The following is a 26925-nucleotide window of genomic DNA, read 5'->3' as shown; positions in this document are numbered from 1 at the left end:
TGAAGTCTGCATTCATCAGACAACCTGCTGAAAAGGTGACATCTGAGATTGTGATACAAAGGGCCGTAAAACAAAAAGTGCATTTCCTTTTTGACTTGATCACAGAGGGAACACTTTCTGTTCTCTGGATCAGAGAGGAATTACAAGTGTAAATCAAGTGCCGGCTTCAAATGAAAATACTCGAACACCTGACATTAAAGGGACGGTTCGGATTTTTGGATGCAAAGCTATGAGCTTACTCACCTACTGGTCGGAGTTCTGTCCGGTTCCGATCGTAGAATAAGTAGTTCCGGTGAGATGCCAGGGTCATGAAACCAAAAAGTTTTAGGCTACAAAAACAACACGCAGGCGATGGTGATCCATTTTCAACACAAAATCATCGTCCTAGGATTTCATAAACTCAGCCGTTCTTTTGGCACTATTTTCTCTCTTGACAAATCCAGTATCACTACGCCTGCGGCAGGCTGGTTTCTCGGGTGACGTGATCCATCAGCTGTTTCTAAGAGAACACGCTGGAAGTGGGAATTTGTGAGACGACGTTTGTTGTCACAGAGGAAAATACAAACTGTCAAAATGGTGCGAGTTTGTGATTTTCCTGGCTGTAGTAATAAAAAAAATCCACCGCACGTATTTAATCGTTTTCCTGACACGGATCGTGCCCCTCGAGGTCCCGTTGGATCTGTTGTTAAAGGTAAATCTTCCTCATCACTTTCATAGTCCGACATGTCTACTTCAACGATGACAGGAATCAGTCAGAATCGATGTGAATCGGCTACTATGTCGGCATACCTGAGAAACCGGCCTGTCGCAGGCGTAGTGATACTGGATTTGTCTAGAGAGAAAATAGTGCCAACAGAACGGCGCAGAATATGAAATCGTAGGACGATGATTTTGTGTTGAAAATGGATCACCACTGCCTGCGTGTTGTTTTGCTTTCATGACCCTGGCATCTCAGTGGAACTACTTATTCTACGTTCGGAACCGGCCAGAACTCCGACCACGGGACGGAGTAAGCTAATAGCTTTGCATCCACTACACTGCTAGAAAGTATTTCATACAACTTAGTGTCCAAAAATCCGAATCACTTCAAGCTTTTTTGTGTGTATAAGGACTTTTATAATCTACATGTGTCACTATAGCAGGGACCTCCTAATTCAAGCTCAAATAAAGAGTGACGCATGTTCAAAATGTGACTGAATGTCCTTGGTGGTCCAGGAATGAAACACATTTCATTCATCTCCTTTTTTAAATGAGTGGCATTTCCCTTTAAGACCTAATCAGGACCTGCAGACTCTCCTCCTCTGTCCGTCTCTCCCAGGAGAGAGTGAACATAATGGATTGTTCCACAGAGGAAACGGTGGCGAGATAAGAAATGAGAGACAGATACACAGACTGAATTCCAAGAACATCATTATTGGAGAACATACCATGAGTGTAATGCTGATGGACGTCTGCTGTTGAAAACATTACAGCAGAACAACAACGTGAAAATGCACTGACATAAACGTGGTATGACGTGGGTGCAAAATCTGACATGTATGTATAATTGATATGCTTCAATTTGCAAATGTAAAAGGTTTCTCTCTGGGTAGGAAGGAGCTAAAATAAGAGCGGGGTGACGGAATATGATAATAAAAGATGTTAATTAAAAGAGGAGGAGAAAAGGGATGATGAAAGGGATGTGAGGGCGAGATGGAGGAGAAACATGGATGTCTGTCTGCCTCTCACTCTGACTGGGCCAACTCTCCCCGAGGGGCGCACATCTTATCTCTCTCTCTCTCTCTCTGCTTCCACTTTATTTATTTATAAGTCTATTTTTAGCCCCGTGACCAGGATTCAGACGGGGAGTTACATAAGAGAAGAAGAAATGTGCTGCGCATTGGCCTGCTAGCAGAGAGAGAAAGAGAGAAGACGCATATACATAAAGGCTAGCAGCAGCGGAACAAACCGTGGAGAATAAGGCACCATGGGAGCTGACGTCAAACACACACACATGCACAAAGACCTTAAAACGCACAGATGTACACATGAATCCATGCCTACACTCTAAGTCTCATAAGTAGCTGGACTACATTAGCCATACAGCACTTTAAAAAATTCATAGTGTGCCGCAGGGAGCAACGTGATTATAGATTCCACTTTTGCTTTTACCCTAAATAACCTTCACATCTCCTAATCAATGGACTCCTGACGCTGGTGGAGAGAGGGGAGAGACAAAGACAGTGTGAGGGCCTCGCTCGGTCTTTCTCCCTCTTTCATCTCAGTGTGTTTTCATCAGCAGCAGCAGAAGGATTGCAGAAACTATCGTCATCCAAATATAAAAGGAGAAGTCAGCAACATGCAGTCGGTACAGGGGCTACTGTGAGCAAAAAGGGTTTATAGTGCGCATTAGTGATTGTGGAGTCTTTAAACATGCCCTGTGATCTCAAAGATGTCAGCGATAACTTGTTCATGATTTACCTCTTTGTGCGCGTACGAATGGAAACGCCCTTTGTTAGACAAGTTCTGGTGGTTGTCAGGGGAACCTATTCGTCCTAAAAGACCTACAGAGAACTAGATAGGGATGTTTTCTTTACCTCCAACAGACTCAACTTAGACGCAGAATTAAACGCCCCCATGTGACTTACCATATGGAGATGTTCTCATTACGTCCCGTCTTACTTCTTTTTTAACGTTGCAATGTGACCATAAAATAACAAAAATAGAACGTCTCCCTAAAGTGATAAAGGGAGTATCATTAAAAAGACAATTACACTCCATTGCGACAACGCCGATTAGGAATTAACCTACTTATATGACAAACAGGGGACCGTGTGGGAACGTTCTCATAAAATCCCAGATGTTCTCTCTGTTATCTCGCCATGTGACCATAAAATAAACAAAACAAAACACCCCCAGAAGACTTGTAGGGAAAGTTACCATTGGATTATTCTGCATTCATATGCAAACGGTCTGACAAACATGACAAACAGGGACCACATGAGAATGTTCTAAGTTCCAACACAGCAACATTTAACACCTGAACCTTGGCCATTGCTGTATCTTGATAGCAATATATAATATAATATTGTGTAGCTCCCATAAACAGCCCTGACCCGTCGAGGCATGGACTCCACCAGACCTCTGAAGGTGTGCTGAGGTATCTGGCACCAAGACGTCAGCAGCAGATCCTTTAAGTCCTGTAAGTTGCGAGGTGGGGCCTCCATGGATCGGACTTGTTTGTCCAGCACATCCCACAGATGCTTGACTGGATTGAGATCTGGAGAATTTAGAGGCTGAGTCAACACCTTGAACTCATCGTGATCCTCAAACCATTCCTGAACCATGTTTGCAGTGTGGCAGGGCGCATCATCCTGCTGAAAGAGGCCATTAGGGAATGTTTCCATGAAGGGGTGTGCTTGGTCTGCAACAATGTTTAGGTAGGTCGTACGTGTCAAAGTAACATCCACATAAATGGCAGGATCCGAGGTTTCCCAGCAGAACATTGCCCAAAGCATTGCATTCTTCCCACAATGCATCCTGGTGCCATGTCTTCCCCGGGTAAGAGACGCAAATGTTCACTTTCTAATGTTGCAATGTGACAGTAACATAACCAAAGGGGGTTTTCCCTTACAGTCACAAAAGCAATGTTAACATCTGACCAACTTGGACCAACACGCCAACGTTCTGATTAAGTCTTCAACAAAACCTTCTCATATGACCAACAGGGGACCACATGGGAACGTCCCAAATGTCCGGATGTATGCTCCCCTGTTCTGTTTGTCCCTTTTCCCCTCCTGTTGCGTTTTCCCAGCTCTTCCCAGGTGGCTCTCACTGTGGTGCACCTGGTCTTAGCCTGTTGTGGTTTCTGCCTCTCAGCAGGGATGTTGTGTTGTTGTGCTTGGTTCATTTTGGTCTTCAGCTAATGATCCGGTTGTTTGCGTGTCCTTTAATGAATCCCATGTATGTGAGTGTTTTAAGGTGTTTCACATGGTTATCTTTAGATCAGATTGTGGACAGTTGTTCGCCCCACAGGGTCGCATTAGGGTGGGGCGTAACAGGCCGTATAAGGAACCAAACTTGTAAGGATCGCTAAACAGGAAGTCAAGTTCCTGACAAACAGGGTGACACATGCTTTCAGTTGCGAGATATTGACTTGACGCAAATATTAAACAACATTCTGGTCCTTCAACATTCAACCATCTAGTCTATCCTACATATGTAGTGAGGTTGGAAACATAAGATATGTTAGAATAAACCCCTTTACAGGATGATTTGCTGGAGTAACTGGACCAGGAGGACAGAAATAAAACCACTCTATTTTGCCCTTGCCAAGTGTCATTGGACTTTACATGAAATCAAATCATTTGAACTCCCAGGAAGCAAAAAGTTTGAACCAAGGCTTTCATTTTCCGTACTGTAGTGTTTTCCTTTCAGCTCTGCCCCGAGCGCTGAGTCATACCTGATCTGCTGATTGGCTTCGCTGCGGATCTTGAGCACCTCTTTGCCCTTGAGTTCCAGCTCTTTAGTCAGAGTGCTGATATTCTCGTTGAGCGTGTGGATCTGGTGGTCGAGCTGAGCGATGTGGTTCTTCCTCCTGGACACCTCCTCCTGCAGCTCGGTAATCCGACCCAGCAGCTCGCGCTCCTAGGGAAAGGGGTTGGGAAGAAAAACAAAGAAATATGAGCATTGTTGGTTTTCATGGTTTAAAGAGATAAAGCGTCAGCTTTAAAGAGTGTGTCAGATTTCATGTTGTTTCTACATCTGTAATGGAACGTCCATTCAAGGTCTCAGTGTTTATGACGAGCACAAACTCGGCCCATCAGTAATGAGATGATTAATCTGCAGTGAGTGAGTCAAAGTTCCACACTGGCTGTTAAATGCTGCTAATTGAATATGAATGTTAATGAATGGACTGATAATGAAAAGTGATGCTCATTACCATTCAGTATCCAACCATGAGCTGTAATCATAAATACCCCTGTGTAGACCGGGCCACTCTGCTGTTAGCATGAATGAGCTGTAGTGTTCCTATATGAATTACAATGTGCATCGCTCTTTATCTTTATCACTTAAGGGCCACTTTAGACGAGCTTCAGTGGAACTATAATAACAGTCCCACAGGTGCACGCCTCGCCCGCAAGTCGAAATGCAATTTACATCCATGTCAGTCCAACCTCATATTCTACATCATGTGAAGACTTTGAAGAGTTTTATGAGATACATAGGAAGTGTTGACTTTCTGCCCGGCGAAAGTGATGAGCTGGAGATATCGGAGAAGACTCAGAAAGTATACCGCACCTGCTGAAGTTCCATGTGAAGTGAAATAGTTGCCAGGATAAAGACAAAACTTTTTTGAGGCCGTTCTAAACAACACGGATCACCTTCATAACACCTTGATGGACCAAAGAAACAACGGTGGTGGACGGCTCTTCTCTCTTCGCTGCAGGACGGATACAGAAGATCTTTTGTACCCACAGCCATCTGACTTTTTAAATTCTTCAGTGGGGATCAATAAAGTTATTGTTACTGTTATCAGCGTCATCTGACAATGATTTCACTTCTTATTAATCTCTATAAACAGACATCTGCATGCTAACAGCTAACAATCTGTTCTAGATGTAAAATTCAACTTCAGATAAATTCTTTTGACGCTGTGTCGCGAAAGCCGTTCAGCGTTCAGATTTACCCAACTTCCTTGAATGCATCAGAACTGATCGATCCGACCTCCGTTCAAACTTTTCATTTTAAAGTAGTTTTCTTCTCCTCTTGAGGACAAACCTGACAAAGCCTCATTTTGACTTGTTACTAATCTGCATCATGATGTTGAAATTTCAGCAAACTTAAGAGCCGTTAATTACCAGTGAACCTCAAGAAAATCTGTTTCTTTTTCTGAAACAGTGCAGCAGAAAAGGAAGTCTTGACTGGAAGGCGTTTATCGTTCCCGGCATGTTCACCGTTGTCCCCAGAGGCTAAACCGTCTTCAGACTGCAGCCGATGGGATCAAAGATTGAGCGAGCACCAGCTCACAGCACAACTGTTCTTTTAAAAAAGATTAAATGTGTCTCCAAAAGACAAAAACAAAATTTCCATCAGTTTCAGCACCAGAAGCTCATGAATTACCACATCCCTCCAGACCACTGAATGACGTCTATTTAAATCAACGATGACCAACGGTCCAAATGACTCATGATGCCCCGCAGAGCCGCTCTTTTTTTATGCGATGACACAAGACCTGGCGAACATTAGCCGAGATTACAAAGTGAGAAAATACACATTTGAATTTCTAAACATGGTGGGAGTTCAATCTGCGTCGGTTCAATCAAACACTCGTGGGACATAACACACAACCTGCCCTGCTCTGTGATGGGTCTGAACACTTAAGATTGAAGCCCTCGTTCATATGAAGTTTGTTTGAATTTATGTTGCAGTTCTGGACTTTTGTGAGGAAGAGAAAATCATTCAGTTTTAAGGAACACTTGCATTGTTCTATATTTTCCTTATTGTGACAAATCCCATAAAAACATAAGAATCACATGGTGGTTATTGGTTATATGATCCTTCATTATGATTAACATGACTACTATATTTATTTTGACTTAATCCCACACAGTGACCTGCTTCCATAAATACTCACTACTGTGTGTTAATCCCCAGCTGAAAGTAGTGCCTTGCAAATGCACTTTTCACATCTGTTACAGTAATGTTTCATAAACACTAGTGCCCAGCTGTTTGGGAAATGACAAACATCTTTAGAAAATAACAAACGTTGCTTGTCAGTTTTTAAAAACTTGAGTTATAAGCAAAGTAAAAAGCAACTGAAACACTGATTTTATGGGATTTGCTGGCGATAAGAAAGATGAAAAATAATCGTATTCTTAGGCCACCATCACGCCTCCACATAAGAGATTTCCTATTGAAATGTCAAACCTAAAATTCGACAGAAAGATGGACCGATTTCCCGTCACATCGACCAAAGAATCCTGCACAATGTCACTTCACTCTTCTTTTATCTTTCCAGAGAAAAGTCTGGCTGAACCCGTCATGCTGGGAATAAAATGCTGCGAGTTGTTTGTGTTTCTTAAACCAACAGTTGTCTCGGGCGACGCGAGGCTTAGGAGGCAGCGGCGGTGCCCTTGTAAAATAGTGACAGGAGGGAACTTGTTTTGATAGAACGTTTGAAATTGGGAAGGTGATCCCATGAATTATGGCTAAATCCTTGAAATCCCCAGAAGAACCAAGCCGACCTGACTTCTCGCACATTCTTTATTTAAACTGGTTGCTAGCACGGATGTTGTTGTTGTTTCATGTAGTGACGAGGATTTGGGTAACTGTAACTGTCGGAGAGCAGATGGTGGAAGGTGAGGAGAATCTGTGTTAAATACACAGCCAATAGCAGAATTATACACACGCTGGCTGTGTCATAATTCAGGGGCTGCATCCTTCCAAGGACATATTTGAAGGCCGATTGTGTCACAGCAGCGCGTCCCATTTTGAGGGCTCCTTCAGATGTGGCAGGCAAATACTTCCTCCATTTCCCAGGCCACGAAGGATGCACCTGAAGGATCCTTTGGCCCAACGTATCTTGAAATCCATTGTGTTAAGTGGCCGAGGAATACACTTTAAAATGTGAACGTTTTTGGTTTCAACTCAGTGGAATAGCAGCGATACACATTGAAACAAATCATGTTTAAAATAATAGGTTAAGTTACGTGACATTAGTTATGATAGCTAGTTAGCCAGCTAGCTACCTGTTGCTAGGCAACGCAAGGCAAAGGGCGGGAACAGCTGGTGACTCAAACAGGAAATCCTCCGTTCACCAGACCATCTCATTTCAGTTCGACCTCAGCGGTCTACAGAGGCTACGATGAGTCGCAGACCGCGTCCTTTGAAGGATGCAGCCCCCGAATGGAGACACAGCTACTGTCTACATCCTGCGAGTCTGACTGACATTTTATTAACAATGTTTTGGTTTAAATTTACCAGATGAAGGTCTAAGGACTGAAATGTAGTTAATAAAGAACAGCTGACAGACTTTAATATGGATTATAAGGGTTCTTCTCAGTCAAGAATATTCAACCCTTCGCTGCTGTAAATGCTTTTGTTGTACGAGAACTTTGTTGACTTGATTTCAAAATATCCAAATCCCTATCCTGTTTCATGTTGTCATTATCTATCTCTGAATGAGGAAACACAATGGTGATTGAGCCTATGGCCCACTGATGAAAGCCTTTGCATTTGCAGTATTACAGACTGGGTGTCTGTGGCGACATTCGAGGAAAAAAATCCCAAGCGGTGCCCAGTTAGTGACGCGTTTTCCATCAGCCAGCAGTGGTTGGTCTGCCAGAGAGGGTAGGCGGAGCCAAGCAGCTGCTTTTCTGCTCTCTGCGAGTGTTGCGAGTAAACAGTCATCCACTATGGCTGAACAAACAAAGAAAAGATGGATGACTACAGATACAACTTCAACAAGACCAGGTCAAAACCTAGTGTGTGGCTGACCGCATCAGTTTAGTGTGCGCTTTTGTGGGCAATGTGTTAGAAGGACTGTCCTTATGAGGCCGATGACAACGTGTTTGATAGATGACCGCTGCGGACGTAGGTGAGGGCAGCGGAGGAGCAACCCCGCCTACTCCCCGAATAAAGTATCCAGAGCCGTGTAGACAGAGAGTTGCGTCAGTGGAGGTCCAACATGCTCCATGATCCGACATTTCGATGTCGCAACTCTCTCTCTCTACGGCTCTGAAAGTACCGTCACTCAGTCAGTCAGTCAGTCAGTCAGTCACATACAGACCCGTGAATCCCTGTTGGGACGTAGTGGGCCTTTCTGTGTGGAGTTTGCATGTGTTCCCTGCGGGTACTCCGGCTTCCTCCCACATACAGACCCGTGTGTAAAATGCCAAGAATAACTGAAAATCCACAGAAAAAGAAACAAATTCGATGCTCAGATGAAGGCAAACAAGTTCAGTGTTAGAACCATGTCATGCTGGGAAGCAGATATGGCCTCGTTTGCTCAGAAGGGGCAAAAAAAGACAAAGATGAGATCTGCAGACTCACAGTAGAGGGCCACTTAACTCCATCAGAATGAGATTAAATACTGCCCAGTTATTGTCCTTTAATGATTCACCACTCTGCAAAAATCTCATCCACTTGCCTCTATAATAATTTGTGCCAAGGGCAACATTCATGTACCCAAAAGCCATAATAACATGGCCTCATGATCGCGCTCCTCCTGTCTCTACCTGCGCCTCCCTCAACAGTTCATTTTATGTCACTGGCTGAATTTTGTTGTCAATAAACCTGGCGGCGCAATTAGGCACAATGGGGACAAGGCAGATTAATCTTTAATGACTCATTTACTCATTTCACTCTCCATCTCGTCAAACTCCTGGCTTTAATCTCGGGAGACAGGAGGCACAAAAGCAAAACAACACGCAAACAAGACGGGGATAAAGAAGCTGGCAGAATAAAAGAAAGCAACAAAGAAAAAGGAAAATACAACAAAATTGGTTCCTCCAGGGCTCTCTGAAGATAATGTATTGAATGGGGACTTTTTTCAAGGTCTAATCTAATCAAATTACAGCAGAAATCTCTGTTTGATGTTCATGGCAGGCGACTGGTGAGATGAAACTGCTGGAGATGGCTGTAGGCTGGTTTGGGGCTTATTCTCACTTCCCCCTTCACTCCAGTCAACGGCTAAAGAAGTGGATCGCACTGTAAAGGAGAATATGGGCACCATCTTCGGCTCTTTTGCCAGTCCCTCCCTTTTCTAATTTTGAAGGCTTTAAAAAATAAATACGTTATTCAATTATTTATGAAGCGTGGACGTTAGCTGGCCCGATCTCACGACTGAAGGAGGAAGTGATTTCCTGATGAAGATGAAGAGATGAATTTGACGGTGTCGTCCGTCCTGGTGGTCGGTCCTTTCTAGATAACCATTAATGTGAACCTGTTTTTTTCTTGACATTATGATGTTTATCCTTATGATGTTTCAATGGACAGTTCTAGTGGTTGTTGCAGGTCATTGCCAGGTCATTGGGATCTTCTGCAACATAATAATCTGGCTTGAATTTGGTCCAATTTAAAGGCCCTGAAATATTTTCTCAATCTACCTTTCAGTGCGGATGATGGGCTCCAATATGATCACGCAATTTTCTGCCAAAGTTAGAGCAGTTTGGATTATTCCACATGAAATATTTCTGCATTTTTTAGATGTACTTTGGGGCTTAGTTGGGAAAAAGTAGATTTCAAGTACTTCTGTGCAGTGATCAGGATTCAGCAACGATTGAATCAGAATCTAATGAAAGTTATATCATGTCTGCTTGTTTTAATCATTCTTCTTTGTATTTTATTATTTAATTTTATATGTTAGCACAGGGCTGCACAGTGGTGCAGTGGTTAGTGCTGTGGCCTCACAGCCAGAAGGTTTGTGGTTCGAATCCCTGTTTGGACGTAGTGGGCCTTTCTGTGTGGAGTTTGCTTGTTCTCCCCGTGCATGTGTTCCCTGCGGGTACTCCGGCTTCCTCCCACAGTCCAAAGACATGCTCGTTAGGTTCATCAGTGACTCTTAAATTGCCTGTATGAAACTGTGTCTGTCTCTACGTGTCAGCCCTGTGATTGACTGGCGATCAGTCCAGGGTGTAACCCCGCCTCTCGCCCTATAACAGCTGGGATAGGCGCCAGCTCCGGCTCCTCGTGGTATAGTTGGGGGGTCTTAAATACTACAAATAAACCAGTATTAGTATCATACTTGGTCATTTATTAACTGTCAATCTGATTAAGTTACAACCACAAAGTACTATGAAGCAGATTCTGTTGGTTCAGTTTAAGGTAGTTTTTCGTACTAGAATCTCCCTGATTAAAGACGTCTTCGTGTCCATCAGCCAAACTCCAGATCAGAGAAGAGGTGACGAGATAAAAATGTGATTTCGTCTTATAGAAGACATCGCTCTTAAAACTAATACATTTCATGGTTAAGGTTTGTGTAGATTTGTAAATTATTGTGCCCATTAGTGAACGACTGGCTTTGAAAATCCAAGTAAAAAAAGAGAGAAAGAGAAGAAGAGGAGAGGAACAGAACGATGACACGAATATTCAAATACCAGAAAAGGAAACAAGAGCTGTAAGACACAAAGACAGCTCCTCTAAGTAAAGTACATAAAGTATATTAATAACACAAAAACAACAACACTTTAAACTTCGACAGCTTACGGCAAACTCTAAGAAAGAAAGAGTTTGTCTCGAACACTTCTAACAGCATCAAAAATAGAACAATAGAAATAGACCAGAGGAGATATTTGATGTGTAGAGATGCTGATGATGTGATAATTGATCAGACAGCTCCGTTAGATCAAACAAGCCGAGTAGCTCCAGGGACACTAAAGACACAACCCAGTACTCCATCGGCCTCTTCCTCCCCGTCCGTTGAGTAATCAGAGGCATATAAACATTATTTAACTCAGCGTGACGACTGTCGGCGGCTGAGCTCTTCCACTCTGACGACTCGACTGAGGAGCTTTAAGATTTGGAGCCATTAGGACTCCGGCACAGTAAACAGGGCATTAATGTAAACACAGACTCCTGAAGTCTCTGTGCGAGCAGTTTTTCAACATTAATAAATCAGCATATTTTTAAAGATTAACTTTGTAACCTCCAAAGGGACTGACGCTGTGGGTCACGGCGTGTGCCACGGAGTCTGCCGGATTATTTTAAAGCACACAAGAGACAAACAGAACTCAGTGAAGGCACAAAGCATGACTTCAGCGTTCCCGATTCTAAATCCCTTGTTACACGTCATCCCCTCTCTCTCTGCCCCCACATAAGAGCTGCAATGATTCATTAATTAGGCAATCAAAGTGAGCTTAATGGCAGCTATTTTGGTAATCAGGAAATCTTTTTGCTGATTCTAGATTTTAAAGGATTTGCTGCCTTTTTCTGTCACTAATGATGTAAAATAGTCTCTGTGTTACGGAAGACCTGAGCAGACATGCATCCATACATTTGATCTACTCTGACTTCTGCTGATAGCGAGTTAATTTCAAGTCGTTTTCTCAAGATCTCAAGAAAAATAAGTTGAGATCTCGGGATGACGAGGCTGGATTTATAACGCATTGATCTATCTCATTATCTCGAGATAACAAAGCTGGTTTTCTCCTGATAACGGGCAGGTCACTGTGACATTACAGACCAGAACATGCCGTGCCTGTTTCTAAAACCTCTATGCCATCAAAATTAGCTCGCTGACGCACGTTTTGCAGATCCGTGAAGACCCGCCAATAAATGCAGATTGTCTCTTTTCCCTTTGCCAGTGACGTATCCTCCTTTCTGTCTCTTTTCTGCTGTGTCACAAATGTGCTGGAAGCAGGGTTAGTAAACAGGGAAGATGTTACGGTGGTTAGGTCTTTATTGTTTAACATATCAGTGTGTTTATCAAACTCAGCACCGACACATTTGGAACGATGTTCAAGCGCTGCTTGGACAAAGACGGGTGGAATTTGTTGCTGTGAGCGTCATAGCACCACGCTGGAAAGGGGGCGGAGATTAGCGCATCGACCCGGGTTTTGTGTTCAATGTCGATCAGAGCCGAGGCGATAATTACCCGGGTCTACTGCAGAGTCATTTGACCCGGGTCTGAATGCCGATTGTAGCCTTTCCCACTAAGCAAAAAGCAGAGTGTTAGCGGGTGTTAGCAGGTTTTTTGACTTGTGGGAAAGCGGCTTCAGTTTGTTCGGTGCTTTTGACTCTCTGGGGATACGAGTTATGGTCATGTGATGTTACGTTGTTGTTATCTCGAGATAATGAGATAAATAAGTTGAGATCTCGAGAAAACAAACGCAAATTACTCATTATCACGGGATAAAGGAGTAAACAATACATATGGATGCATGGCCGCTCAGGGCTTCCGTAGTTTTTTTTGTTGTTGTTTTTTTTTTACAATTGTTGACATTTTCTGTAGAAAGAAATTACATTTTTTATTGTGAAAATAACACACAGATGAATTGATTATTAAGATAATGTTCCTTGATCCAAAGTTCTGTCTGTTTCTCTGTTTTAACTTAATAAAAAATAAAGTGATCCAAAAGAAAGAGCAACAGTTCTTTGTTAAAGCAGCAGCGTTGGATGTCTGACGTATGTGTAAGTCTGGATTTAAGATGTTCACATGAGAAAAAAGTAGTTTTTCATAAGCCAGCACTGGATTAGAGCTTATTTGATTTTTTTTTTTAAGTAGTCGGCTTATTGCATTTTTTATTGGGTTACTCTTTAGGGAACAGAAATAAGGACGTGTTCTGATTTTTCATAAACCATTCTGCAGACTAGCACGCCACATACACACTGTGTGTTATATATCACAGACTCCCTTTCCTTATTCGCCCACATACCGTGTTCAGTATTATAGTTATTAATAAACAATAAACTGTAATAACTAAATAAACGACTTAAACCTTCTCGAAAGTTTGCCAGACTAAATGAAGGCCGCCGAGTCAACTCGAGGGTCAGACAGAAGCGCGTGTGCCGCAGGAGAAACCTGAACTCAATTTCCACCGTGTCTGCGAGAGGCTTATGATTGACAGGCGGTTCAGGCTGCAACACTCCGCTGTTAGCCTTTATTGACTCCTTATTGCCGTGGCAACTGGAGATGAGAGGGACTGATGGTGGCGTGTGAGGGTATTAAAGAGAGCCAGCTGTGCTTCTCTGCGAGAACATCTGTATCGCAAGGTGCAGAGAGAGGAGCTCACGGTGACGGGGTAATGAGTTAGATTTACAAGAGGTGGTAAGAGGGTGGCCTGCCGGGTGGAGTGTGTGTGTGTAGGTGTGTGTGTGTTGGCCTGCAGCAGGTGTGAGGCATGCTCGCTACATTATCTTACGTAGCCTCCATCCAGATCTAATGTCAGTTCAACAGCTGCCAGAGGAAAACATTAAAACCAAATTTAAAATATAGAAAGATTTAAACATTTAAACTTTTCTTATCAGTTTCATCGCCTCATGTATTTTTTTATTAATGTATGAATTTTTTAGTCCTTTAAATTATAGAAAATAGTTAAACTGCCTCAAAATTTCTATCTGTCTATAAAAAGGGTTTATGACATATAAGATTCTAAAGGGGGTATTACACTCCCTTCAAGCTTCATATTTCTCTCTGTGATACCTGTGGAGTAGCTTAGCATAATTCACAGTTAAAAAAAACTGTGCGGGCCCTCATACAGCCCCTGCCTGAAAGAAACGTCTCAGTCAGCTCTGTCCCTTTAAGAAACCCCGTCCCTACAAGCCCCGCTTTCTCCTGATTTGCCAGCTCTTCGTAGATTTGTGATGTCACAAAGTGCAGCGTGTAGAAAAACCTGGCGTTCACAGCAGCCTGCAGACTGAGCTGAGAAGCCTGGGGGTTAACATACTTTGACCTACAGATTTGCGTTTAGTCTGGACATCCAACATTGTAATAATATACACCGCGTTCCAAATTATTACGCAAATTGTATTTAAGTGTCATAAAGATTAAATTTTTTGTTTTTCAATTAAACTCATGGATGGTATTGTGTCGCAGGGCTCTTTGGATCACTGAAATCAATCTCAGACACCTGTGATAATTAGTTTGCCAGGTGAGCCCAATTAAGGAAAAACTACTTAAGAAGGGCGTTCCACATTATTAAGCAGACGACCATTTCCAAGCAATATGGGAAAGAAAAAGGATCTCTCTGCTGCCGAAAAGCGTGAAATAGTTCAATGCCTTGGACAAGGTATGAAAACCTTAGATATTTCACGAAAACTTAAGCGTGATCATCGTACTGTTAAGAGATTTGTGGCTGATTCAGAGCACACACGGGTTCGTGCAGATAAAGGCACAATGAGTAAAGTTTCTGCCAGACAAAAACATCGGATTAAGAGAGCAGCTGTTAAAATGCCGTTACAAAGTAGCAAACAGATATTTGAAGCTGCTGGTGCCTCTGGAGTCCCACGAACATCAAGGTGTAGGATCCTCCAGAGGCTTGCAGTTATGCGTAAACCTTCTATTCGGCCACCCCTAAACAATGCTCACAAGCAGAAACGGCTGCAGTGGGCCCAGAAATACATGAAGACTAATTTTCAAACAGTCTTGTTCACTGATGAGTGCCGTGCAACCCTGGATGGTCCAGATGGATGGAGTAGTGGATGGTTGGTGGACGGCCACCATGTCCCAACAAGGCTGCGACGTCAGCAAGGAGGTGGTGGAGTCATGTTTTGGGCCGGAATCATGGGGAGAGAGCTGGTCGGCCCCTTTAGGGTCCCTGAAGGTGTGAAAATGACCTCTGTAAAGTATGTGGAGTTTCTGACTGACCACTTTCTTCCATGGTACAAAAAGACGAACCGTGCTTTCCGTAACAAAATCATCTTCATGCATGACAATGCACCATCTCATGCTGCAAGGAATACCTCTGCATCATTGGCTGCTATGGGCATAAAAGGAGAGAAACTCATGGTGTGGCCCCCATCCTCCCCTGACCTCAACCCTATTGAGAACCTTTGGAGCATCCTCAAGCAAAAGATCTATGAGGGTGGGAGGCAGTTCACATCCAAACAGCAGCTCTGGGAGGCTATTCTGACATCCTGCAAAGAAATTCAAGCAGAAACTCTCCAAAAACTCACAAGGTCAATGGATGCAAGAATTATGAAGCTGCTATCAAATAAGGGGTCCTATGTTAAAATGTAACTTGACCTGTTAAGATGTTTTTGATTGAAATAGCTTTTGATTTCAGTAAATATGACCTCCTAATGCTGCAAATTCAAAAGATGAGCATTTTCAGTTCATAACAACGTATAAAATGTTATAAAACTCTGTCGTGCATAATAATTTGGAACAGTGCATTTTAAGTTTTTTATTTTTGAAAAATACTGTTATCATTGGGAGGTTTGTTCAATAACATTCAAATTCATTAAACTAACGGTTGATGACTTGAAAATTATGCTGACTGTCATTTGCATCGACTATTTAGGAAAATCTGAGAAAAATGTCATTTGCATAATAATTTGGAACACAGTGTATGTGTCTTAAAATGTGAAACAGCATAATACCCCCTTTATAAATTTCCCACCATAGATCAAAATTGATGTTCATGTATTTTCTATTGGTCAACTACTTGCTCCAAGAACTCCTCTGGCTAACTGTTTAGCATGAAAAAAATATAGATTTTCATAAAATCAGACCCAGTTTTTCATACTCGCGAATGTATTTACAGCCTAATTAACTCTCTGATTAGCAGTTTGAATCTAGAGGTGGAGTCCGTCCCTCCTGTACTGATTAAAAATTCCTTAAATCAGTAAGACTTGAAGCATGAAACCGATGTCTTTGATATGAGCTTCACTGTATACGTTGAGTCAGAACATTTCACACTACTGCTGCTTCACATTAAAACATGCAAACATGTCATGTGGTGGCTTTTAATGTGAAGTAATAAGGCTGGAGATAGACTTGCTTTTAACTACGTGCTAGCGTGCGCATGATGGCTGCCAGGCACGCCCTGCATCTGTTTGGAGAGTAGGCTGCGTGCTTCCTCAAAAATTAACACAACCTAAACGTAAGATGAAGCAGAGTAAGCTCCTCGAGTGTCTCCATGTCTGTTGTTTACATCCCTCACATACGGTAGCTGCATACGGCCTGAGCTCTCTGGTGTTCCCTCTAGAGGTATCCTCCAGTATCACGCGTAGAGCAGAGACAAGTATGTGAACAATTACGTTCATGACGTGGCCGGTTGTGTACGTGAACGCGAGGTTAAAAAGCGAGTTTAACTCTGGCTATTTGTCACCACTGCTGGCGCTAACCAAACTCGTCAATGACATACAAAATGAAACGGTCATTTCCAGCAGCGCTATGACAGAGGAGCAGTCTTGAATCTTGTGGGGAGTAATGGACAAAGAAAGAGCAGCAACAGTGAGGCGTTCAATGAAAAGCTTTGGGCGACAACCAACTTTACTGCGTCCTGCTGCTGCACGGAAAACGGCTTCACCCTGAACAGCATGAAATGACAAAGTGCCTGCTCTACAAGTGTTGCTGCCCCCTGAGGGCCTATAGTTTTAAGCCACTGTTGCTGTAACAAGGTTGTTGCTAAATCAACCAGGACTCAAACTTTATGAGTTATTTCTTTATGCTGTAAAATATCTCTCGCAATAGCAGCTGCTTTACTCCAAACATACGGACACTTCAAACTGCTTTCTCACATTCCAACCAGTAAACCCTGAGTGTGTATTTAGTGTCTGTCTGTGTGTCTCACTCGAGCAGCTTCCTTGGGCAGGCTGTGGATGAATGTGTTTAATAGTGTGAAAGAGAAGCCCTGAAAGCCTTTCAGAGGTGTTTACACACAGTGGACTTGTTCTAACCACAATCTTCACTGCGGAAATGAAGGAAGGAGGGCATGCTGCAGTGTTCGCGAGGATTCATTCTGAAGTAGAGAGAGGTTTTCATCACAGCAGCTTTGTTTCTGTGCTGTGGTCCAGTGTGGATTTCTTCAACGAAAGTGATGATGATAAATGTTCGTCAACGACCTTGAAGAAGATGAGATGTTGACGAGCTAAAAATAGATCTTTGATGATTAAAACTCTGACGACATGTATGTTTTGTTTTCCTTAACGAGACAAGACGGGACTAAAATGCTGGACATTTAAAATCCATGGTATTTTCCCCCACTGTGTCTAATCTGTCACGATGAGGGGCAGAGCTGATCCCCCTGAATCCGGCCCAGCCATGCAGGTGATAATTGTTGACAACATCTCCAGACCCAGTTAGAGGTAACAGGTATCATGAAGGTTGTTATGAACTTTCTCTGTAACTCAGGCTTTCTGCTTCAGGCTCTGCACGCTCACAGAAAAGGAGCATTTATATTTGACGCTTCTTCTGCACAAAAAGGAGCGACCATCGGCTGTCTGCTTCAGTCAGACTGATTAAATGAGAAGAGATGATGAATATATAAAAGTTATTACTGTAAAAACCAACACTGCTGCTAATAAGGCAAGAGAGGAATGTGCAGCATGTACTGCAACTGCACAGCGTTCTGTGGCTTTACATGTGTAACGTTATGTTCCAGGAGTTTCCATACAATATGTATAATCTCCGCTGAGGATCAATATTACCCGCAGAGAACATCGTCAGAAAATAATTAATGAAAGGACGGTGATTTACAGCAGATTGAACCTGCATAAGGCTAATTGACTAAAATGTTTTGAGTTGTTGGACGTCCACTAAAACTAAACTGAAACTGTAAAGGGTAAAAATGACTAAAATGTAACTCAAACTAATAAACAAGACTCCGCCTCTCCACGCACATACAGAGGGCTGACTGCACCCCAAAGTGCGCTGCAGAGGAAACAGCGTCTCTGTGCTCCGGCGCTGTTTGCGTGTATTTAAATAAGACATGATGCAAACAGTCGGGACAAACAAGAACCCCTTTCTATGCAAATGAGCCTCGTGGAAAAAAGCATCTAATTCAACACCGGCGCTAACAGCACCGTGCAGTTAGAGTGAGAATATTACCGACTAGAGAGAGCTAATGGTAACTGCGGCGCAGTCATACAAGGGCTGTCACGCTCTTGAGTTTAGACTGATCATGACGACAAGTCTACCTTTTATGTGACCAAAATGTATTTGTCTGTAAAAACAATTTGTTAATCATATATTGTTATTATTAATATAATAGGGTGATCAATCAGTCCGGGGCTGTGCGAGGCTCAACCCCGGCACACGGGACAGACACAGGCAGACGGTCTGCAGCGGTTACGAATGATGGGGATTGTTATCTGGACAAGCTGCGTTAAACTAGTAAACACCTGTCGAGTCTGGACTTGACAATAAACTGTTCAAAGAGCTGCCCCCTCCTCTCCCTGCTCATCATCGATCTGTGGATGGAGTTGAGATCAGTGTGCGCTCAACCAATGAGAGCGCAGCAGAGAGTGGAGGTGCAGACAGCTTCTCTCCACAATCAGACACAAAACTAGAGCAAACTGCACAGATCTGTGAAACTTCATGGGTTTGAGCTTGAATATCATCAGTGCAATTTGCTTTGTGAATCAGACCTTGAGACGGAGAAGATAGCTGGGGGCAAATGATGCGCAATTTACAGAGCTATCAGCCGCTGCAATTCATTCTCAGTGAATTCCCCTCTCAGACGAAGACACTAAGATGCCTCAGATGTTCATGAAACTATGGTTCTGTGCGTTATATTACTCTTAAGACATCGCTTTTTGTGTCTATATACTAGTTAACTCAACATGTCCAGGTGCATGTCAGGAGTCTTACCTGTATCCGGTTGTTCTCCAGTGTTTTCTCCAGCTCAGCCTTGGCAACAGCTGACTCCTGTTGGTGGGTTTGCCTCAGGTGTTCGATGGCTGACGCGTGGATGTGGTTCAACTCTGACCGCAGAGATGCTGATGGGAAAAATGGACACACGAAGTTCAGTTTAAATCCCACATATGGAAACAAACAGAGCCTGTTTGCACACTTTATATTCAGGGATTTAAAGGATGTGTTGCAAAAAGCTTCCTCCGACCTTTAGTCTGCTTTCAAAAAGAGTGCTCATTAGACGCAGCGGTATTTTTATTACGAAATAAATAGTCTTTTTAGCACTTTGCACATAAAGCAGAGTGCTTCAGATACCTTTACCCGAGTGGCCTTTAATCCACACTCCAATGAACCTTTCATTGCAAACAGTCTAATGGTTTAGAGAGGCAAAGAGAGGGAACGTGCACTGCTATTAGCTTCCTTTTAAATGTGAAAGAAAATCTAAGAAAATATAGAATGAGACAACACATACGTTCCCTCACAAACACACGCTGAGACTCGAAACAACACAGGAGGAGGAGATGAAGCGAGGTAAGAGAGGGAGAGAAATAAAGAGAAAAAAGGTAATAAAAGGATGTCAGGATGCGAGGAAGTGAGAGATAGATGGAAGCAGCTCTCCGGTGTCAGGACCATGACACCAAGGTTAATGGAAGAACATTTTTCACAGCTGAACGGGTGTGTTAGCACCAGAACCTGTCTGAGGCTGAGATTTTACCACACTTTCTGGTTCTGTTAGTCCATCTTAAACTTGATGATGTGCTCGTTGTACTTCACAAACAGTCCATTAGACTTTTAAACAGAGGGTTGTGCGTTATACATATGTCAATATTCTGTAAATAAAACACCGACTGCCCCTTTAAATATCCGCTCAGATTTCTGAAGATAGAAAGCAGTGACAGTTCAATCCGTCTCTGAGGCGTTGCGTAGTTTATTTCTGTCTCTGAAGCTACATAAATCCTTCCCTTAAGACGCTCCGTAAAGATTAAGAATAAATAATACAGCAAGTGAAGACATACAGCTTTAATTCTATCCGTTCTCTAGTCCATGTACTTTATTGTAGTCATAATAGCAGCTGTATTAACTTCAACTTTAAATTATGGAGACATCACTCCCACGCCACAGAAGCCCCCTGTAGAGTTGTTGACCTGATAAGCTTTTCAAAAAGCATTTGCTCCATTAAGTTGCATATTAACGAGAAAAGAATCATCTAAAGCCACAGGATCCTGTTGTAAATGAAACGAATGAAATGAATGAGTATAGCTAGCTTGCAAAGTAACTTTAGCATGCTTGTGGCTTGTTAAGACTTCAGAATAAAAGATGAAGGCTGAAATGGTGTTATACATGTTTGAAACAACACAAAATGTTGTTATGTTAGCTAGCTTGGTTAGCATAAATGAATCTGCTGCTAACCAGATATAAATAAAACAAAGTCAGGGCCTCATCTACAAGCATTAAAGGAGAAGTTCACCCCTGGAAAAAGCCTCTGTCAGTCAAAGCTGGTGTTCTCTGTAATTGATAAAAGCAATGATATTTTAAATTGGCGCCATAGCTGTGGAGAAAGTTTATCAAACAGCTTGTGGTTTCGCCCGTTCAACACCCAGCATGCATTGCACCCCTCCCTCTGAAAGGAACCGCCCAGCGAGAGACGCTGGAGTGAAATACCACCGTTTCGCTGCAGGCAATGGCTCAGAGCGGTGCAGAATCTGAAATATGACGAGAATATACCGGTGGATCGTCTAGAAAATCTCCAGGTCTGCAGTCTACATTTCAAACTGACGATTCTGAACGAGACATGACATCAGAGACGGGCGTCCTAGATTGAGGAAGTGTAGTTTAGCGAGCTCCCTGACCTCTGCCGGATGACGCGTTTTACGTAGTCTGGTGGAGGTTTTCCAGGGCCCAATGGAGAAGCAGATAGCGTCCTCTAAAGACACAGAGCCAACTTTCATTTTTCTCCTACCATAATAGCATTAGCTTCCCATAATAGCATGAGAGGACTGAGGTTGAAAATCGGCGACCTGGCCCTTTAAGAATGTATCAGTACATAACGATTTTGGAACTAGTTGTTGGAACTTGTGACTTTATAAAGGAGTTTATATCTGAGACCATGATGTGTTTTGCAAAGACACGTATGATGATATAGCATTATGTTAACTGATAGTCTGTTTTATGAAATGACTGAGGCTATTGCTGTCTCTTGCTGTACATGTTTGTATTATTTGAAGCATATAAACTTATTCATATATTATATATAACTTTTTAAAATTCCAGCTGCATTTGTGCTAAAAAACTTCCACTCTTAAAGTCAGTGTTACATCACTTTAAAGAAATTCTTATACCGCTACTTATTTCATGAAAGTAAAGAGGTTTTTCTTCTCTTAACTTTCTCTCAGTCTGACTTCAGTTTCCAGAATAAAATGAGGGCGCACTGTGACTAAAACCCCGTGCATTCATGAGAGTTTCTGTTGAAAAAGTCATGGGAGGGTGAATCTGTTTAATCACACACACACACACACACACACACACACACACACACACACACACACTTTTAGAAGACCTCACCCAGCATGGCTTTGCCCTCGTCCTCCAGCTCAAAGCGGAGTGTTTGCAGCTCTTGTTCTGACTGCTGTTTGAGCGTCTCGATGCTCTGGCGGTGAGCCTCTCTGAGAGACTGCAGCTCTGCATGGTGATGATGGCGGAGACGCTCCTCCAGCTCCTGAACGAGAGATGAGAGGGGGAGGCGAAGGGAAAGGGGGGGGAGGTAGGGGAACAGGGAGAGGGTAAGAGAGGATAACAGAGAGGAACAACGGTTAGCCAGGAAATGTGGAGAAAGTGTAGAACAGAGGGTGGGAGGGCCAGAGGGAGAGATGTGTGAGGGGATCGAGGGAAAGTAGGGTAGAGAAAAAGAGTGAGGAGAGGGAGAGAAAGAGGAACATTTGTTATTTAAGTTTAAGATGGAGGAGGAGATGATGGAGTGGGAGAGAAATGTAAGGCGAAGGAGAGATGAAAATGGAAAAGTGAGACAGGGAGAGATACGGCAGCATTTTAGCAACTTTAAATCCTCTGAGTGCTGAAGGAGAACCTAGAAATCATCCAACACCAACTTAAACTGCTTGAAACACCAGGGAGAAGAAAAATGAGACGTTTCTACGGCGTACTGTTAGGGGGAAAAACGAGATAAGATCACTCATAAGTCGTGGTAGAACAGACAGTTCAAAGTCTCTTTAGAGGTTGTCTGACAGCTTCAATGGCTTCCTGTGCAGAACGGCCTTGTCTGGAACAAATTCAATCATCTCTTTTGTAGTTTTTAAGAGTAAAAAAAAGGAAAAATTACCTGCATTTTCAAAACGCATTGAAATATCAACAGTTTTCTCTGTTTTTTATTGGAGGCTTCTTCAGAAAAATAGACAAAGTCAGCTCTTTGTCAAAATGTATTGTAAGACACACAACTTGCTCATATTGTAACGCTCATACCAACTTCCTTGAAAGGTTTGCAGACACTTCCTGTTAAAACGACCTTGGCTCAAAGTAGAGAGAAACTTGTGCAGGTGCGTAGGAGAGGAAACAAATCCTTCAAAATGCAAGTGAAACTCCCACACACTGTCCAACCTGCAGAAAACACATTTATTTGCTTGCAACGTTGCGGTGCTCGACCTTCATCAGGCAAACAGTCACTGTTCATAAATAATAAATGTATTTTCTGCACGTTGGACAGTGTGCAGGAGGTTTACTTGCAAAATGACCTTGGCTGAAATGTTTTTTTCTCAGCAACATTTATGTTTTTTTTTTACATTGATCTTATTTTATATAAAAAAATAATCCTCGATGCAGTGGCTCCAAATTTTCACACATGGTAATTTGTGGCGACTTTATGTCATTAAGCCTTAAAGCTGCAGCAGGTCAGATGAAGAAGAGAGCGGACTTTGCTCCAAAATTTGAAAGGTTGCAACCTCCAGGTCCCTCCCCCTGCAGCACTAAGTCCTGCCTCCAAAGTCCTCCCCGCAGAGGAGGCTATCATGTGCGCGCAGGCTAGTAACCACAGCAACTGAAGGAGCCAGATATACACTATGTAAAAACGTGAAATGACAACAACCGCAGCCGTGGTATTACACCACCAACGCTATCGAAGCAGATATACATCAAACCACATTTTGCAGTGAACGGTAATCTACAGCTAATTCTATTTAGCAAAACCAGCAGCACTTAGTTTGCTAACAGAGACTGTGGGAGACAGTCTGTTGGAACAGAGCCAACTAAGCAGTAACACACTGATGTTGTGAACATTTAGCCGTGAGAGCACAGGCACACACAACTATCAGGACGTTACCCAAACGGTAACACTGCCTGGGCACTGGCCATGAAACAACGCTGAAGCAGCCGCATCGAGAACAAGCTAACGTTTGGTAAAACGGTCTTTGTAGTGTAAGCCTCGTCAGCAGTGCAGGGATGGGCAGTTGTTTCATTCCTGGTGGTTGTTTTTCAGCCTTTGTGGACACAAACCGGCTGACGCTGCACACACTGAAGAAACTGAGCTTGAACGCGTGAGCATGCGCGGAGGAGTGGTGCTGCACAGCGTGTGATTGACAGCAGCCTGAGAGACTGCTTGGCTCCGATTGGTTGTTGTGTTTCGAGAGCGTCGGATTCTTACAGATGCCATTAGGAGCAGGAGGAGGAGCCAGAGGAACATGATTATCTCTCTCATGAACTACTGCATGTTTAAAGTGACAGTTAAGTTAATAACGTTACCTACTACAGCTTTAAGCTAAACATCTGTATGTTCTTAGACTCTAATCACCATCATTGCTTACATGTACACACCTTAAAGTTGAGGTGAAATGAAAAATGTCATTTTAATCCTTTTAGATCACATCCAGAAAATCCATTTCGTATCAAAATCCGATCATTTTTTCTTCCGGTAAAACTAAATTTCACACGTGCTTACGTAAGTTAGCACCAAACAATTTCAACCAATCAATCTGCAACATTTAGCCGCAGAGCACCAAGAACGCTCGCTCAGTTAGCTAGCTACTGCGCTGTGGAGAACGTCTGTCTACGCCCACTTCTCAACAATCAAATCAAATCCCTCTAATGATATGTCCCGCCTGCACGTCCTGTTTCACTCAGAAATAAGTCACGATACGGAAGCTAGATACTCTCGAAATGCCGTTTCAGCTCGACTTTAAAAGGGCTTTTTGTTGCGTCTGCAATATAATAGATGCATGTTTTTAATATTTGTAAAACAGATGAATATTTAGGGATGACTTGCTGTCTAGTACTGTTCTGGCTCCTTGTTTCATACGTCATAAATATTGGAATATATATATATAGATAGAGTGTAAATGATGTATTCATTGCAATGACTTCTTTTATTGTACCTGGGGGATGCCACTCTACAAGCCCCATGTCTGTTTTTTGGCAGTCCTCCCTCACACTGTCATGTAAATTTGTTGTTCTTCTTCTTCCTATTTGTTTTATGTGTAAATAATTAAATAAAATAATTGTTTAGCCATAGACAGAGGCAGCGAAAAGACATGACTGATTCCCCAACAGATCTTTGGTAACTTTGCATAAAGAGGAGTTACAGTAGACTTTGGGGGCTGGAATTGTATAAATACATGACAATTAGGTTTATTATAGGCCAGATGATCTCTCTGTGCACCTCTGACCATCATGTCCAAAAAGTTATGTAAATGACAGAAGAATCAAGACAGGCTTTACCTAAGATAAAAGAGATGTAACAGGTAAATAGACTGTACTTATATAGAGCTTTTCTAGTCTTCTGACCACTCAAAGCCCTTTCACACATCCACACACTGATGGCAGTCAGGAACGAACTACCTTTTTGGGGTTCAGTGTCTTGCCCAAGGACACTTTGGCACAGCAGTCAGGGATCAAACGGCCAACCTTCCAATTGGGAGACGACCGACTCTACCACGGAGCCACGACCCCTGATGTAGGCTACATTAATAAAAGACTGAACAAGAGTCTAAACTAAGGTTTTAGTAAAGAAAACAAAACACATGGGTTTCCACTGTTTTATCAACTGTGTTACTTTCTAATTATGTGATTAATTAAACTGTGTGTTTGATTTAGCTGTCGTTGTTCACAGACTTGGCTTCATTACAGGAATTTAACAAACAACTTAACTGGAACAACATATGAGAACAAAGAGAACTGACAAGCGCTTATATACACAGCATCAGCGTCAGGTATTAGCGCTGCTGACTGGAATGCTGCCACAACACCCACACACACACACACACACGCACACACACTAACATTACACAGCTGGCAGCGGAGCGCTTACTCTGGCATAAAGAGCTGTTGTTGATATGTGAAGATGCACATTTTGTTAGTGTTTGTATTTGAAGCAGAGGTTTAAAGGGAATATGGTTACACTTTTATAACGCGTTTGCTCCCTGTGCTGCTGTCAGTTGGTCCACAATTCAAGAGACGTTTCTTGTGTCAAGAGATTACATGTACGATCATCGACCTGTAGGCATTATATTTGACCATCAACATCAAAATGCTTAATGGATATTTATGAATGCAACTGCCAGAGCCGATGTTATGTTGGTGTGCACGCTAAAGTTACTAATTTGAGTGCAGTCCGTCTCCAATTTCAACTTAGATTTACATTCTTATTTCCAGCTTCAACTTCCATGTGACACACATACAAACATCCATCAGCCATAACATTATGACCACTGACAGGTGAAGTGAATAACATTGATTATCTGGTTGCAATGGCCCCGGTCAGTGGTTGGGATATGTGAGGCAGCAAGTGAACCTTTTGTCCTCGAAGTTGACGAAGCAGGAAAAATGTGCAAGCGTAAGGATGTGAGCGACTTTGACAAGGGCCAAGTTGTGATGGCTCGACGACTGGGTCAGAGCATCTCCAGAACTGCAGCTCATGTGGGGTGTCCCCGGTCTGCACTGGTGAACTGGGGACAGGTTTCATGGGCGGCTCACTGATGTGTGTGGGGTGCGAAGGGCAATCTAAGAGCTACTGTAGCTCAAACTGCTTAAAAAGTTAATGCCGGGGGGCGCTGGTTTGGCTCGGTTGGTAGAGCAGGCGCCCCATGTATAGAGGCTACAGTCCTCGTCGCACTGATCGCAGGTTTGACTCCCGGCCTGCCGATCCATTTGGTGCATGTCATCCCCCACTCTCTGCTCCCCACATTTCCTGTCTCTCTTCGGCTGTCCTATGAATAAATGCAAAAAGCCAAAAAAATAATCTTAAAAAAAAAAAAGTTAATGCTGGTTCTGATATCAAGGTGTAGCATTGTTCAAGGTGTTGACCTGGCCACCAAAGTCACCAGATCTCAGTCCAATCGAGCATCTGTTGGATGTGCTGGACAAACAAGTCCGATCCATGGAGGCCCCACCTCGCTACTTACAGAACTTAAAGGATCTGCTGCTTACGTCTTGATGCCAGATACCTCAGCACACCTTCAGAGGTCTACTGGAGTCCATGCCATGAAGGGTCAAAAGGGAGACTTACACAATATTAAGCAGGTGGTCATAATGTTATGGCTGATTGGTGTATATCCAGTACAAACTTTTGTTTACAGTCGTATTTCCTGTTTCAACTTCAATTTATCGTCTTATTTCAAGTTTAAAATGACATTTACGTTCATATTGTTCGT

At 42.8% G+C, this 26925-nt stretch overlaps 1 protein-coding gene across 3 annotated transcripts in view; it reads right to left on the bottom strand.

The window, feature by feature from the left end:
* The window catches only part of fam184ab (family with sequence similarity 184 member Ab), a 183257-nt gene that overhangs the window by 24557 nt on the left and 131775 nt on the right, over positions 1-26925 (bottom strand). For all 3 annotated transcript variants that reach the window (XM_069657630.1, XM_069657631.1, XM_069657632.1), the window contains exons 15-17: positions 21839-21992; positions 19235-19362; positions 4442-4626 (exon numbers count right to left, since the gene is read on the bottom strand). In XM_069657630.1, the coding sequence (XP_069513731.1) occupies positions 4442-4626; positions 19235-19362; positions 21839-21992 (467 nt within the window). The remainder of the gene's footprint in view (positions 1-4441; positions 4627-19234; positions 19363-21838; positions 21993-26925) is intronic.

Source organism: Semicossyphus pulcher, unplaced genomic scaffold (genome assembly GCF_022749685.1).
Source record: "Semicossyphus pulcher isolate SPU_LCO1_2020_fin unplaced genomic scaffold, fSemPul1.0.p SCAF_11, whole genome shotgun sequence".
NCBI lineage: Eukaryota > Metazoa > Chordata > Actinopteri > Labriformes > Labridae > Semicossyphus > Semicossyphus pulcher.
This window is presented reverse-complemented; position numbering and strand designations above follow the sequence as displayed.